The 16643-nt window shown below is 41.8% G+C and overlaps 2 protein-coding genes across 3 annotated transcripts in view; both read right to left on the bottom strand.

Moving 5' to 3' along the window:
- CUL5 (cullin 5) overlaps positions 1-2617 on the bottom strand; it is a 38360-nt gene extending 35743 nt beyond the window's left edge. For both annotated transcript variants that reach the window (XM_081326770.1, XM_081326771.1), the window contains exon 1: positions 2242-2617. In XM_081326770.1, coding sequence (XP_081182896.1) covers positions 2242-2265 — 24 coding nt within the window. In that variant the 5' untranslated portion in view covers positions 2266-2617. The remainder of the gene's footprint in view (positions 1-2241) is intronic.
- A 9193-nt stretch (positions 2618-11810) lies between these two features.
- Positions 11811-16420, bottom strand: RAB39A (RAB39A, member RAS oncogene family; the record flags this gene model as incomplete). Its single annotated transcript, XM_081326607.1, has 2 exons — positions 11811-12355; positions 16089-16420. 2 exons carry the CDS (start codon positions 16418-16420, stop codon positions 11929-11931), a joined length of 759 nt encoding a protein of 252 aa, XP_081182733.1. The 3' UTR covers positions 11811-11928.
- Between the last annotated feature and the right edge of the window lie 223 nt (positions 16421-16643).

The following is a 16643-nucleotide window of genomic DNA, read 5'->3' as shown; positions in this document are numbered from 1 at the left end:
TGTGTTTTAATTTAACACTCTGGAATTTCAACCAAAACGAATGACAACGCTATGATTACACACACACACACACACACACACACACACACCCCTTTGCTTCCTTCACTAGAAAGAAGGGTACAAAAGATAATTGGTGGAGAAAATATGAAGGGGGAGGAGATGAAGGAAGGAAGAGACAGGAAGATAGCAGGGACTAAATGCTCTATCTTCAACAGACTGAAGAGGAAGGGGGGAAGGGTTGATGAACTCAACATTCCTTGCAGAAAGAAGACTCAATTAGTACCAGCAGCCAACATTTTTTCACTAATCACAGTAGATAAATTAATTGGTTTGATCCAACAAATCAGCCTGTTCACTGTAGAAACAAAATAAAACCCTTGAAAAAGGCAATATTAAAAAAGATGTATCCCGAGTGCCGCGTAACAGAGTGAGCGCGCCTGTTACTCGTCCCAGCTTCTGCCAACCTAGCAGTTCGAAAGCACGTAAAAATGCAAGTAGAAAAATAGGGACCACTACGGTGGGAAGGTAACAGCACTCCGTGTGCCTTTGGCGTCTAGTCATGCCGGCCACAAGACCACGTAGACGTCCTTGGACAAGCGCTGACTCTTCGGCTTTGAAACGGAGATGAGCACTGGCCCTTAGAGTTGGAAACGACTAGCACACATGTGCGGGGGAACCTTTACCTTTAATAATAACAAATATTTATCTAGATTTAGTTGCGTATAGCTAACAAAATTTGTAAATTCAGATAATTCAACATGATTATTTCTAAAAGCTAGTATTAATAATAGTGTAGGCCATTTTGAAACACAATGCATGAGGAATTAATGCATGAAAGTTAAAATCAATGTCAGGGAGGCCTGCTCACCTAAATCTCTTCTGAGCACCTAAAAACAATTCTCCTGCAAACTGCATCACATTAACCCATAGCACATGTATAAATCATGTCAATAGTAAGGTGTTCTAAAACCATGGTTAAGTAAGTCATGGCCTGACATGATGTGTGAACTTTAGTACATCTATTGGGAACCTTAACTCATGTTGCTTTCATTGTTATGCTTATACGTATTGGTGGTTTAGGATCCTTCCGCCCCTGGATACATGCCAAGAACGGTATTAATTTTATTTTGCGCACATTAACATTTTAACAGTTTTATTAAGCTAGCCAGAATTAGGACACTCAGAAATCTAGAAGCAACTATCAGTAGGCTTCTGTTTCCAGATAATCTGGAATATTATCAAGATAAATTCTCAAAATCCATTTGGTTCTCCTCCCACCAGATTAAAAGCCAGAACCATGCAATATTTTCACAGATGGCCAAGCTGCATAAGATTGGCATCTTCAAGCATATCCATTCTATTCATAAACACTTGAAATTTTGAGAAACTAATGCATTTTATGAACATCCATCCATCCGATTAGATTTAGAAGAATATGAACAGGACGGTAATATAATAAGAGCCATATGAATGCATGTTGTTTCTTTTACAATACTTGATCGAAAAATATTGATTGAATTTTTAGGTGGCTAACCCTGAATGGGCAGATTAATCTCCTATATATATTTAAATATTTTTGTATGATCCATTTGAACATTTGACTTTAGTGTTATTACATACTATTTCTTATTACTGCTTTTGACCCATGTTTGAGATAATATATATACGATGGAAGACAAACAACGATAGCACTCTCATCCATAAACCATTATTTCAGGGGCTGAGCGTACACAACACACTAAGTAAAATTCTGGCCGGATAATTTGTGTTATCAAGGTGTGCACAAACTCAAGTCAGCTTAGTTGGTTTTATGGTGATGTTAACGGAGTCCACACAGGCAATATCGGGGTTAGCGCGTTACATGAACCCAGCCACTCACTCACTTTCTCATCTACGCGGGCTGGATCTCTAGGTCGGTCCCCCTTGTTCGGCCGTGGGTGGCTAAAAAGGGGAGGAGGGGGGGCTGACCGCTCACGGCTGAGGGTATTGCGTGAATAAACTGTCCGAATGTTGTTCAGTTTGCAGACAGGACCGCGGAAGTTAAAAGGGTAGCGCCGTCACGAATACAAACCCCACGTCCTCCCAGCCCCACTTATTAGGACGCCCTCCGTCACTCCTCCATTTCCTGACGGCGCTCCCTTCCCTTCCTTTCCCTCCTGAGCTCCTCCAACCCCGGGGCTGGAGCTAGTGGTCGGACGGGCCAAGCCGGGCGAGGGGGGTGCCCGCTTCGCTCCCTCTCACCTTTAAGAGATTAGACGCCGCCATATTCTTCCCCCCGCCCAGCCCACGCGCGTTGCGGAGCACGGCGGGGCCTTCCCGAGCCAGCAGCTCCGGCGCCTTGCCCGCTCTTCGGGGCCGGCCTTCGGGCTGAAGCCGGTCTCCGTTTACATGGTCTCAAGAGGGGGGCGCGGGCGAGCGAAGGAGCGCGCGGCAAGGCTCGACTCTCGGCTCGTCCGCTTCCTCGGCGGCGGCTTCGGCCTTCTGGGCTTTCCTGAGGGCCGTCACTCTCAGCGCCTCATGGCGACAGCAGCCCCGCGGGATTCCGGGGTCTGGTGGCGGGAGTAGCAGCGGCGGCGGCGGCAGCGGCGGCAGCAGCAGCGTTCCGGCTCTTCGCGAGGGGCCGGCCAAGCCCGCATGATGCGGTGCCGAGGAGAGGAAAGTCCACAGCCGGAGGAGAGAGCGCTGCGGCTCGGTTCCATAGCGCCATCTACCGAGCGGAGGCCATTCTTCCCTTTCCTTGGGGGGAACCCGGGAAGAAATGTCGGCATCGCTTTCCGTCTCCGGTGGGGTGGGGTGGTTGGTTTTGGTCGCCCTACTCCTGTGGGTGAATAGTAAAAGCTGTTTAGTGGTGGGCCAGGTGAGAAACTGGTTCCGATTTGTGCTTGCACTCGCCTGACAAATTTAAGCGCGCATGGTCTGCTTACCTTAGTGAACAAAAATGCAGGGAATTATGAACTGAATGGAGGTAGTGACTGATTTTATTTTCCTGGGATCCAAGATCACTGCCGATGGGGATCGTAGCCAAGAAATTAAAAGACGCTTGCTCCTGGGCAGGAAAGCCATGGCAAATCTAGACAGCACACTAAAAAGCAGAGACATCACCCTGCTAACAAAAGTGCGTATAGTCAAGGCTATGGTCTTCTCAGTTGCAATGTATGGCAGTGAAAGTTGGACCATAAGAAAGGCTGAGCGCCAAAGAATTGAGGCCTTTGAACTCTGGTGCTGAAGAAGACTCCTGCGAGTCCTTTGGACTGCAAGGCGATCAAACCGGTCACTCCTAGAGGAGATCAACCCTGATTGCTTTTTAGAAGGCCAGATCCTGAAGTTGAAACTCAAATACTTTGGCCACCTAACGAGAAGGACTCACTGGAGAAGAGCCTAATGCTGGGAAAGGTTGAGGGCAATAGAAGATAAGGGTGACAGAGAATGAGGTGGCTGGATGGAGTCACTGAAGCAGTAGGCGTAAGCTTAAATGGACTCCAGAAGATGGTAGAGGACAGGAAGGCCTGGAGGAACATTGTCCATGGGGTCGCGATGGGTCGGACACGACTTCACGGCTAACAACAACATGAACTGAGCAACGAGGCAGTCTTGCAACACAGGACACCAGAACGTAACTGGCGAGTTGGTGTTTCACTGTCATAAGTGCTCTTGCATATATTCTGTAGTATTCATGGCAAGTCACCCCACCTGGCCCCAAATTAGGCCGCCTTTTGCTCCCTTGAGAATTTGGATTAAATTACTATATGGGCACTCTTGCTGAGATAGATTCAGCAGGAAACCTTTGGATGTTCAATACTGCTACTATTGGGGCTTTTTGTAACAGTAAGCTATTCATCTGATTTGGGGCTACAGTACTGGCTACTAGATCTGGACTGCAAAAAAAATCCAAATTGTCATCTGGATTTTGGTGATGGTGATCTATGAACCTTATCAGTGGTGGCTTTTCCAAAAAAGGTTATGGCTTAGCATTATGTACAAGGAAATGGAAAATGTCAAACTTCACAAGCTCATCTGTCTTCACACCTATTTGTCAAGCACAGAGCTCAGTTACAATTAACCACATATGTCTCTCTTGCAACTAACCACAAACATGATGCCGGAAACTTAGATGCTTTTGCAAGACACTTGTGACCCTGATAAGTGATAAGTAGTGAGATATTTAGCTAATTCAGAATAGCAACAGGGGGCTGTAATTTGGGTAACCAATCAATGCTAATAAGTTACATTTCCGTGTTTTGCTGCTTTTGAAGAATATATGTGTACTTACTTACTTTTCCATAAGAACTTGTTCAGATGTTGCTACGGCTAGATTGCTCTGAACCTTTGCGCAAATAAAACAAACTTCTTTTGATTCCAGGGTCTGAGTCTCTTGATTCTGCAACATATGCATATTGTCAATCCCCTTAACCAGAGGCACTGTGTGAGTGTAATGGGTGGTCCCTAAATTTGATAAATAAATAAACCACTATGCCAATCCGGTTCTCTAACTTTCCTCCATGTTCAAATATTTCAGTTATGTATAATGATGTAAGAAATGAATCAAAGACTCATATTTGTATATTAATATACAGTTCTGGCCAGTCTATGGTCAGAAACATGTAAGACCTGCTAATTATATGCTTATAAGCATTATTCCATGCATTTGTGTGAATTGGCACTCATGAAAGATATAGTATGACATTTCCATCTAAAGCTGGACAAAAACCAGAAAAGTTTACTCAGATTTCCATTTATGTGGAGAATTATGATTTTGAAAATGATGCAGTATGCACTTGTCACAATAAAATATCATTTCCAGAATAACAGATTGTACCCTTGTGAACTGACTGGGGCAGAGGCATTCTGGGGGAAATGCACCAGAATGAAAGGTAGGATGATAGGGCTGGCTTAGCTTTGATAGTCTATCCTTTAGGTAGGTCTACAATAAGGTAGAATGAGGAATGTTGCACAATGGGTTATCTATCTCAGTTCTTCTGGAATGTAAACCTGGTTTAGTCAATTAGACTTTCAGTTGAATAGATAATTTTCTCTGTGTGTAGGTTGAGTGAGTGGAGTTTTGAGTTCATGAAATGGACAATACAAGTTGTAAACCTACTAGGGGCATCTGTAGAAGGAGGTCAAAAAAGTCAAGATGGTGACTGACCGCCTGATCAAAGCCCCAGCTGAGAATATCAATGTAGAAAAGCAGTGGGACTTCAATCAAGTGGTTGTAGCTCCATGTTGACTTTTTTTTTAGTCTTCCAGGGATACTCCTCAAATGTAAATTTGTTTAGTTACAAGATTAAAAAAAATAAATAGTAGTGAACCTGCTTTATGGTCCTTGATGAGAATGGTTCTTTGAAATGGATTTTTTGGACATTTCTTGACATTTTCCTTCCTGCTAGCCTCATCTTGTGCCATATTCATAATGTTTTCGTGGAACAGATACAAGGAAAAGGAAACACCAACATTCCAGCTTATAGATAAGGATGGGATATGGGATGAAGACATAGATATCTGTTTGTAACTTTACTAAACTTGTAAGATCAGGTGTCCTATCTTTTCTTCATTTCACTCTTTCCTTGGCTTTTTTTCTTTCACTTTCTTGGCACTTTTTATTACTTTCTGAGTTTGTATTAGTTTTTATTGCTGTATTGAAAATTGTCAATAAAATTTATATATAAACTAATCCTTCCTATAGCTATCTTTTATTGCCAGTCTGCAAACCCTTTGTTTCCCCCCCCCCTTTCCATTCAATCTTGTCTTATTTTCAGAGACTGCCTTGCAGGTCCTTCACTTTTCTTGGCAAGCAATCGCTTTTCAGAAATTATTTGCCATTGTCTCCCTTTCTAAGGCTGCAAAAAAGCAACTGTCCAGGCTTCCTATAGCTATCTTGCCAGTTTGCAGACGTTTTGGTTAATTACCTGCAACTGCATTAAAAGTCAGTCTTCAGGACTTCTGGTTTGCAAAGTCAGCCGACATAGATGTCTGGAGGACGGCTCTCATCTTCCACGTCCAGTTTCGCATCGCTGGGGGGTCCTAAAAGGGCCGAAGAGTCACCCTGGAGGGGCGACCAGAAAGAAGGGGCTTTTGCAGAAACGCAGGGGAGCCGCAACCCCGCCACCCCACCCCCCCGTTAGTGCCTGCATTCCCTTCGTACTGGCAGACGAAAGACTGGCCATAGTAATATGGCTAGTTACTAGGCTGCAGACAGCTGAAGTCAAACTTACCATCAGGCAACATTAAAGCAGCGTGGAAGAGATGGGGGTAAGATTCCTGTCTTATACCTTAATCATCTTCTTTTCACCTAAATAAGCTGTTAAGTACCTTCCCCCCTGTGGGCAAGCCCAGGGGTGTTTTTTAAAAAAACATTGAAAAAAGAAATGGACTAAAAGAAAAGAATTTTCAAAGTACTTGGGGGACACCTAGTGGCTAAACCTGAAATTGCAATCTGACTTTCTCTTTAAAAAAATCAAGAAAATATTTAAGAAAAACAAGATAAAATTAACCTTGAACACCAGATGTGAAACTTCACTATGGAAGAGTTTCAAAAACAAATCTATGCTATGTGGGAAATATCTTACCAAACTTATCAGTTCCTTCCTTCAGCTGGCAATGAAATAAGAGCTTTTGGAAAAGAACTAGAAAGCATCTCGAAGAAACAAACGCATACTGTGACTACAACTAATATTTTATTGGGACAGAACTTAACAGAAGAAATTGAACAATCAAATACATTGGCAGAAGAATTAGATATTCAACAAATACAGACTTTTGAAGATTATAATGGAAAAAAGATGGAAAAAACCTATGCAGACCAGGACAATTATATCAAGAGGTGAAAATAATGAGAAGATTTGGTGCTGTTAACAGACTCTTCAATCCTTCAAAAGTGGAGACTGGAGGGCCAGTTCAATATGATATAACAACACAAGAATGCTTTGATGATCCTGAGGCAAAGAAGCGAAAAATGACATGGCAAAGGAAGAAAGCAAGAATAAGTTTGAAGAAATATGGACATTCTTAAGAGGCCTGAAATAGATAATACCAAAATAGACAGGATTGTACTTGGGATTACGAGAGATTGTTTTGATGAGTAGATAAAAATACTGACTAATTAAAAAAAATAAAAATAAAACACAGATGTATGAATACTAACACTGAAATATTGAGTTCCTTAAATGATATGGATTAAGATGCATATATGTTAAAAATGATAGAATTTAACTAATATACTTGGATTTAGTGACATGACAGGATGTATTAAATGATGAAACGGAAGAAATTTTGGTTAATTTTTAATATGGTGGAAACTATAAATGAGAAATAAGAATATTATATTGTCCTCCTCTTTCTCCTCCTTGCAATTGGTATCCTAATGACTACCATTCTAATATTGTACTACTAATATTGATATGGAAATGAGATAAATAAGAAGTGTATTACATTACTAGGTATTGGAGAAAATTGTGTAAAGGGAAAGGAGATTATTTAGCAATATGAAAATGAGAAATTTTAAACCTTTAATTTTAATATCAATGTAAAATTAAAGCTAGAAAAATATATAAGGTGTTTGATGTTTTAAAGATGGAATGTTAAAATATAAAATATACTAAAGTATTGATAAATACAAGAAAACTATTAAATGACTGATGGATAGCAATAAGAAATATGTTAATTTAGATAAGAGATAGTATGTATTAAAGGAAAAGAGAGAGAGGAAGTATTGGTTACAATTTGGAGATTTGTAATAATATGTATTTGTCTGAAATGGAACTATTGTAACCTAGACACCACGTTGCTTTTTAAAGATACTATTGTAATATTGGAAAACAAATAATAATAATAAAAAAGTCAATCTTCAGGTAATATTCATAACTAGATTAATAGATTGAGCCAATGGAGAAAGACATATAGGAAATAGATATTGACATTAAGTTGAAAGATCTTTCATTATGATTTGGTCATCTTTATCTGCTCAGTAAAAATCTTTGCATTCTATTGGTTTATGCAAAAAAAATTCTACTGTGTGACTAGTTTATTGGTCCTTATCCCTTTGGAAAGCAGGTTTATGTATTTGATTTATGTTTTATTGGCATCACTGTTAAATGGAAAATCAATTTTCTACCTAAGCCGAATGGATTATAACTGTGAATAACAGACAATTGAGAAAAGTGTTGTTTTTAACAGTACTTTTTTCGTAGATCTTTAAAGATTCAGAAAGTGATTGTTTATTAGATTTTATTATTAATAAGAGTTGCAGAAGAAATATCAAAAATATTTACTAATGTGACAATTTTTTGGTTTCTCTGCTACATATAAGTTCAACAATGGCAAAGCACTGCAATTGAAAACAATCCACTGGTGCAGTATGCATTACATTATAAGCATTGCAAAGAACAAGAAGATGCGGTATGCTGATTTATGCTCCATCTGACCAACTAATAGAAGCAATCCAAGGTTTGGGACAAGTTTTCCATGCCTAACTTCAGCAGTCTTGGAAGCTACGTAGGACTGAGCCTGGTTAGTACTTGGAAGAAGTCCACTGAGAAATCCCAGGGCTAGGATTTGCAGTTTGCAGAAGCCAGTCCTTTATTTGAACCTAACCTAGGTCATGGTAAAACTCTCCCGCAACAAGACAATAGCAGACTGCTGCTATCAGCTTGCCACAGAAACAACATGGATGTGCTTGTGACGTGACCAGAATTGAACGTCATTCAGTTTCCTGGAGATGTTTGAGATTGACATTGAACTTGATTCCTTTTCCATGAAAAGCAGATGTTCTACCAGTGAGTTCTAGCCTAGCATACAATTTTTGCATATATGGCTCTGTGTATGTGTGTGTATCTCTGTGTGTGTGTGTGTGTGTGTGTGTGTGTGAGAGAGAGAGAGAGAGAGAGACAGAGACAGAGAGAGAGAGAGAGAGAGAGAGAGAGAGAGAGAGAGAAGAGAAAGGGGGAGAGAGGAAGGAGGAGAGAATTTTTTCACTTCAATATATATGGAGGATTTTAATGAGCAAAAGAACTTGATAGGTGTAACCAAGTATTTAAATGGAAGGAAGAGGTATCACATTTTACACTGCTTTTCAGAAATAAAGCAGAAATTCAATGGAATCCCATGTTCCATAGTTCATTTCAGTTTTACATAAATTCTAAGAAGCAGTTGCTTATAAGCAAGAGTAGAAAATAGCTCACTGCTTATCAGATTTTGACTTAAAAGATGCTTCCTTGCTTGTTGGGTGTTTGGCTAATAATATCCTCCAATGACAATTTCTCATGTTCTATAAGTGAAACAGAGCCACTGGCAAATAAAGGACTGGCTTCTCCAATCTTTGTATGCAGCAACTGATAAAATGTCTAGTTTTGTAGAACACAGTTAATGTACATAAGGTTTGGCATTTAAGCTGACTTTGAAGTTGAGAGGGTCCAAACTTGTCCATCCTGGCTGGATGTTTCAAAGCTGTACTTCCAATACATCTTATAGCAGCCTGCATTATAATTAGCATTCTGGGGGAAGAAAGAATTTGGAGCAGCATAAAACTTCTTTTGGCCTACATATTTAATGTTACTTCAAAAAAAAAAGTGGGATTAGGTAGCCCTTTAGTAATGTGGAGTGCAGCAGGGGGCAGCCTCAATTGAGGGGATTTCTCCATTATTCCATCTCCAATCATTTATTTTTATTTATTACTATCATAGTGCCTGGGATCAAACTACCTCTTTATGGTTAAGAAAGTGGATCCTGTTATATCTCAAGGGAAAGATGTTCCACAGGGCAGGGACTACTGAGGAAAACGCACGCTTCCTGGCTCTCACTAGATGCCAACATTTAATGCAAAGGATCATAACATTAAGTTCCCTTCAAATCTTGGTTGACACTCCAGAGTTTCTATTGCAGACAGTCTAGAGCACGGGTGTCCAACCTTGGCAACTTTAAGACTTGTGGACTTCAAGTTCCCAGCATTCCCCAGCCAGCCATATTGAAGTCTACAAGTCTTAAAAGCTACCAAGGTTGGATACCAACCCCACAACCAGCCATGAGCTGTTCGAAACTGGGCTACTGAAGCTGCGGGCAAGCAGTGTCCAAGTGTGTCCGTGTGCACTCCAGTTACATGAGCAGCGGGCATGCTTGCCTGATGCTTACACAAAAGAAGTGCGCATACTTGCCCGCCGCTCACAATGAACCATCCCCTCTCCCACCCACCCCCCACTCCCGGTCCACACAGCTGGAAAGGTTGGGGAACTCTTTGTCTAGAGGACATCTAATTAAATTTTGATGACCTTAGTTCTGTGATATCTCTCCTATCTTCCTCTGTCGGAAATCATGACTGCCACTTTTACATTGTCCTTCTTGCTCCTCCTCCAGTTCTGCTGCAATTATTTATTTATTTCATTTTTTTTATTAAACATATATGCTACCCGTCTCACTGTAACAGTGACTCTGGGTGGCTTACAGCATAATAAAAAGATAATACGAAAGAATTTCAAATGAAGAAAGATTAAATAAAGACTAAAAAAAAATCAAGAGAACAGGTGACATGGGAGTGGGGACTTTCTTTTGACCCCCTCAGGCACCCCCAGCATTGAGCGTCCCTATCAGGGCCCTAGGTCAGCTAGCAGAGTCAGGTTATAAGGTTCTTCTGGAAGGCCAAAGTGTGGGGGATGACCGATAGAGGACAATATTCCAAAGGATGGGGGCCACAGTCCAAAAGGCTCCCTTAGACTTTGCCAGCCAAAATTCTTTGGCAGGCAAAATCTGAATAAATCTCAAAGGTGCTTTTTTTTCTTTTTTCCAAAAAGCAACTGGACTGTTTTTTCCTTGAAGGAGATGAAGAAAACGTTTCGCTTCTCATCCAAGAAGCTTCATCAGTTCTGATGGCAAGGAAATGTTTCGCTTCTCTCCTGAGAACCAAAACGTTTTCTTCTTCTTCTTCCCCGAGGAAGAAAAACAGTCCAGTTGCCTTTTGAAGAAAAAAAAATCACCATTGAGACAACCGTGACCTGGATGACTGAGAATCTCCACAGATCTGAAGGAGGTTTCATCAGTTGGACCGAGCTGGAGGAACCAATCCCATGGAGATGAAATGGGTCCTCAGTTAATGATGCTGATAATATGGGCATCCTGTGTGCAACTTCATTATTTACCAGAATAATCTTCAGAGGGATCTTTAACTTGGGAGTGAGATTTTACTTTCTTCCAACCCAGTAGCCTCTTCGGGATGGTTAAAGATTTTTCATCCCTCGGAAAGACAATTGGTGTAAGATACTTCTCACAATTGGAGGAGGAGTGAGTGTCAAAGCACAAGGGAATGTGAATGAATTAGTGAATCTTGCCCCACCACCAATCTCACCAACTTTCCATCCCCAAAAGGTTGCCCCTCCTGGACAGGCACTTCTTTTGAGCAAAGTTAAAACACAGATAAATGAATGGGTACCCCCGAGGTCCACAGTGAAAAAAATATGGAGAATTCATATGATTAATACATCCTATTTCATGCACATGGTGGTTGTGAAGGACCATGCTTCACTTTTCTTGACAATATTCATAATTACAACATCTCAGAAAAATGGTTAGCAACAAATGATAAATCAACCTGAGTCGGCCTTGTAGAAAATAGGTATATATGTCTTCCAAAAACTTGCAAAAGATGAAAACCAAAGAATTCTCACTTCCTTTCCTTTAAAGAAAAACCTGCACTTTTGCTTCCACTGACTTGGCTGACTCCCATAATTAACTATTAGAAGCTTGCTTTGCTTTTTAAGCAAATGCTGTTGATTCTTATGATCCTTATAGAATCCTGCAAGCCACACTTAAGTATTTTAGGAGCTATAAGCATCTCAGAAGGCATAGATCACTAATTTTTGATCTAATGCATCTTTTAAAATGATCTTTTGCAAACAGTTACCTTATTCTCCAACCCTTCGTTAGGCTGCATGGCATGCAAAAGATTTAGCAAGGGCATTGTTCTCCCAGTGAGGTAGCTTCCTCTGAGGAATGTACAACATTTGGAACAAAACCACTTTTCACCCCTTCCCATCCATCCTGTATTGAAATCTCTCCTTTTCTCACAAGTTCATATATGTTCTTAGTGAGAATAGTGAACGATTCTTCAACGTTTGTGGCGTCCTTGGCTGATGTTTCTATGTATTTTATGCCACAGGCTGATGCCAGTTCTTCAGCTTCCTCTCTTGTAACCTGGCGCTCTGATTCCAAGTCGCATTTGTGTCCCACCAAGATGAAGATAATCTGGAAAGGTTGAACATGCATTTTTGCTTCATCCAACCAATCAGATACATGTTCAAAAGAAGACCTGTTTGTGATATCAAACACCAGCAAGCCTCCTACTGAATTTCGGTAATAGGAACGGGTGATTGACCTGTAAAATAAAAAGGGAGAGACAAGCTCAGCGGAAATATTACACTTTTTAATGTGTACATTTCAAAAGCAGTGGGGGCGGGAGGGGGAACAAGGAGTACCTGCAGGATCGTGCTGCTTTTTTCAAAATAATAAAATAGTGCCAAACTGGTGGCCCGTGGGCCAGATGCGCAACCCGGCTCCACAAAGGCAAAAAATGTCACGATATGTCACGTGGCATACTCTGTTCCTTCCCTACATGTGCAAAATTTGGTCTTGAATTGTATCAATGCTGAAATGGTGTGCAATATCACCACATGCACACAACGTCTATGGATTCCAATAGAGCTGAATAGAACTAAAGTGAAAACAGACAATTCTGTTGTCTTGTCCAACTTGCCCTGGATAACAGTGCCAGCTACTCTGGAGAATTGCATCTCCAGATCATATATGATGCTGAAATACATAAGCCAGCTTCTTAACTAAAATTAGCCTTTTGGATAGATATTTTCAGTCTAGTCTTCTGCCTAATTTCTCAACTTCTTCATGCAAATATCAAATAAAAATTTATTAGATTTCAGAGTATCTGTTGTATCTCAGGCTCCTTACTCCCACTTCTACACAATTTTGTTAAAAAAAGTAGTTTTAATTTTTTTTTTTAAAAAAAAATAAGGATTCTAACAGGCTGCAAAACAAAGCACCAGCCTAAACCAGGATACCCCTGATATACATTGAAGGCATTGGAAGCATTATTAGAAAAAAAATAGTGGTGATTTGAAGTTACAATGAAAAAAGTGATTTATGATCAGTCCTCACACTTATGACCATCGCAGCTTCCCCACAATCACAATGATCAAAATTCAGGCGCTCGGTAACTGTCCTGTATGTACCATGGTTGCACTGTCCTGTGGTCAGCTGAACGCCATTTCCAACCTTCCCAGTCAGCCTCAGATAATCAAAGCAAAGTCAATGGGGGAAGCCAGGTTTGCTTAATGACCATGCTTAATGACTGCCTCACATAGCAATGGAAATTCTGGTCCCAGTTTATGGTCATAAGTTGAGGGGCACCTGTATCTGTCAAGAAAGGAAAAGGAAAATGGACTTTCCCAAAGTTCCGCTTGTGAATGACTGGTTACAATTGCTTAATTATGAGCAAAATATTCTTTACATGTATTCAAATCCCTTTTTTTCTCACTGGTGCAGGGGTAGGCAACCTTGGCTCTTTTATGACTCGTGGACTTCAACTCCATAGCTGGCTCAGGAATTCTGGGAGCTGAAGTCCACGAGTCATAAAAGAGTTGCCTACCCCTGCAACTAGTGCTTCCCACATCCAAGATGATGGTTAACCTATGATTTGTTCACAGGTCTCATCCCATAATAAAACTTTTTTGTTTCAAAAAGAAGAAGAAAGAAATCAGACGCTTTCCAGCTTTGCTTCAGTTTGCTACTGCTATATTTTTTTATTATTGCATTGTTGTGCTGATTTGGTGCCTAGTGCTATTTATCTGCATTAAAAAAAAGTTTTCAAATGCTTTTAGCCTTTGTTAGCCACCAAAAGAGCAAAAAAGGTGTAATTCCCCAAACGAAGAGTAGCACCTGAAAAGAAGCCGGCCTTTCTCAGGAATGGGCAAACAAACCCACAAGCCTAATTCAGATTATCATCTAAGCTCCACAAGATTGCACTCTGGCTTTGGCAGCAAGAATTAGAGGTGTGCATATTATTAATATGTAAGAACTGCATTTACAGGTATTTTACCTGAAGGGTTAGTTGGTTCAATAACCTGGCATTTTTTTCTTATTTGGTTAAAGGGCAATTTCTCCCTGACTGTGCTTATGCAAAACACCAAGTCACAAATCAGCCACTACCCTTTAGTCTAGTGCAGGGGTGTCAAACTGCCGGCCCGCGGGCTGGTTGCATCTTCTGGAAGCCATGCCCACCCCAGCTCTGGCAATGCAAAAAAAGTCACGATACATCACGACACATCACATGATGCGGCAAGTTTGACACCCGTGCTCTAGGGTGTTGTGCAAGCTCATTCCATGTGGTTAATCTATGATACAGGTAGTCCTCAATTTACAACAGTTCGTTTAGTGACCTTTGATTTATCTGGCCTGGACTGAGGGGTTTTAAATTTTTAACTTTTTGGGCTATTAATTGTTATTTAATTTTATTTTAACTCTATTTTAACTTATATTGTTTTTTTAACTTTGCCCTGTAAACTGCCCTGAGTCCTTCGGGAATAGGGTGGTATATAAAACCAATTAATTAATTAATTAAATAAATAAATAAAGTTACAACTGTACTGAAAAAAGTGACTTATGATTGTTTTTCACACTTACGACCATTGCAGCATCCCTCAACTGACTCATATTTATGACAGATTCAGTGTCCCAGGGTCATGTGATCACTTTTTACAAATGTCTGACAAGCAAAGTCAAGGGGGAAATCAGATATACTTAATAATTGCGGCAAGAAAAGTCACTTAACTATCTCGTTTAACAACAGAAATTTTGAGCTCAGTTGTGGTTGTAAGTCAAGGACTACCTGTACATGTGTAAACTTAATAAATAAGTTAGATTAGAAGCTAGGATTAATTTCACAAACAGCAATTCAGTTAACTGGGACTTAATATATTGTGTGAAGTAAATATGAGTCAGGCAGGCAGACATACAGTATTTTGTTGATTTCCTGCTTCTAGAGACTCTAATACAGGGGTGTCAAACTGCCGGCCCATGGGATGATTTCATTATACCGAAGCCTCGCCCACCCCATTGCCGGCAATGCAAAAAGAGTCGTGATACGTCACGACACTTCACATGACGTGGTAAGTTTGACACTCGTGATCTAGTAGCTCCAAGCTGTGAGCTGGATCACAGCTCAAAGTTGTGATGATGTCATCATGCCACAATGAGTACAAATTACATAACTGATGTCATGTGTGACACCATTCCTCCACTGCAGATGCTCAAGTTTCACTTGTATTTTGCAGCCAGCTAGTGTCCAGAGTTATGTCTCTGAGCATTGTACAACTATAGCTAATAGAACTAACAGCCACTTTGGTGAATTGATCTATTTCAAAGTGTTTCAGCAAACCCCTACTAACATTTCCCATTGCATGGAATTTCCCACGGAAATTATCAAGGATGGAGCAAAGCAAAGAACAAGGCTTGCTTGTTCAAATAAAACTCTTGGGGGAAAGCTGAGGCTTTGGGCTGGTGACAAAGTCATTTGACCAGCAGCCCACAAGCTCACCTCATTTCAGAAGCCACTCTAGTCTACCAAGCAGAGAAATAAGGGTTTCGTTTCCTTTAAAAAGATTTCTTGCTGCAAAGCATTTGCACTTGCCTTCCCCCTTAGTTGTACACACTCGTACACCCAGACAAGCACAGAATTCGGGTATCACACGAAAACCACGAATTATCCCCTTGACGTAGTTAATTTCCCCGATTGTGGAATCTCAGATAGGAACCCGCATATTCAAAGAGCGAGTAAAAAGTTAGCCGCAAGCATACTTGTGAATTAACCCGCTCGCGCGCGCGCATACACACACACACACAAAACACGCGAGTAGCAAAAGTGGGCGTGGCCAGGGAGTGGCACTCTGCACATCCTCAGACGCTCCGGAGGATGCGGAATCCGTTTTATTTCTCCTCTGGACTCGGCGCTTGGGGGGGAAAGCAGAGAGAGATCATGGAAGGCGAAGCCAGCAAAAGCGGGGCGGGAAGCTGAAGCACCGGGCCAGCGCCGGCTGTACCTGAACCTCTCCTGGCCCGCCGTGTCCCAGAGCTGCAGCTTGATCCTCTTGCCCGGTTCGATCTCCACCAGGCGGGAGAAGAAATCCACCCCGACGGTGGGATCGCAGTGCATCGGGCCCGGGAAACGGCCTTCGGTGAAGCGATGTAAGAGGCAGGACTTGCCCACCGTGGAATCGCCCAGCACGATCAGGCGGAACTGGTAGATCCAGATGGCCGCGTCCATGGCGGTCTCCCCGCTGCCCTCCGCCTGGTGGCCGCTCCCCTTGGCCTGGTTGGGGCGCCTTCTCGGGCGGTGCCTGCACCGAGCGCCGACGGCCCCTATCCCAGGCATTGGCGCAGCAGGAAGGAAGGGAGGAAGGAAGGGAGGTGCCTTTGATCTGGCGCGAGGGCTCGATCCGAAAAGACGGGAGATCCCCCCGGGCGGAGGCGGCTGGGCTTCCCCGCACTACGGCCCGGGTGTCAGCCGAAGGCCGTGGGGGTGATCGATCGGGCTGGAGACCCTCACCCTCTCCCTTTGGTCCGCCGTCCCGCCCGCCCGTCTTGCCACGCTGCTT

Source organism: Vipera berus (assembly GCF_964194415.1).
Source record: "Vipera berus genome assembly, chromosome: 4".
In the NCBI taxonomy this organism is placed as follows: Eukaryota; Metazoa; Chordata; class Lepidosauria; order Squamata; family Viperidae; genus Vipera; species Vipera berus.
The sequence above is the reverse complement of the archived record's forward strand: the minus strand, read 5'-3'. Positions and strand labels throughout refer to the sequence as shown.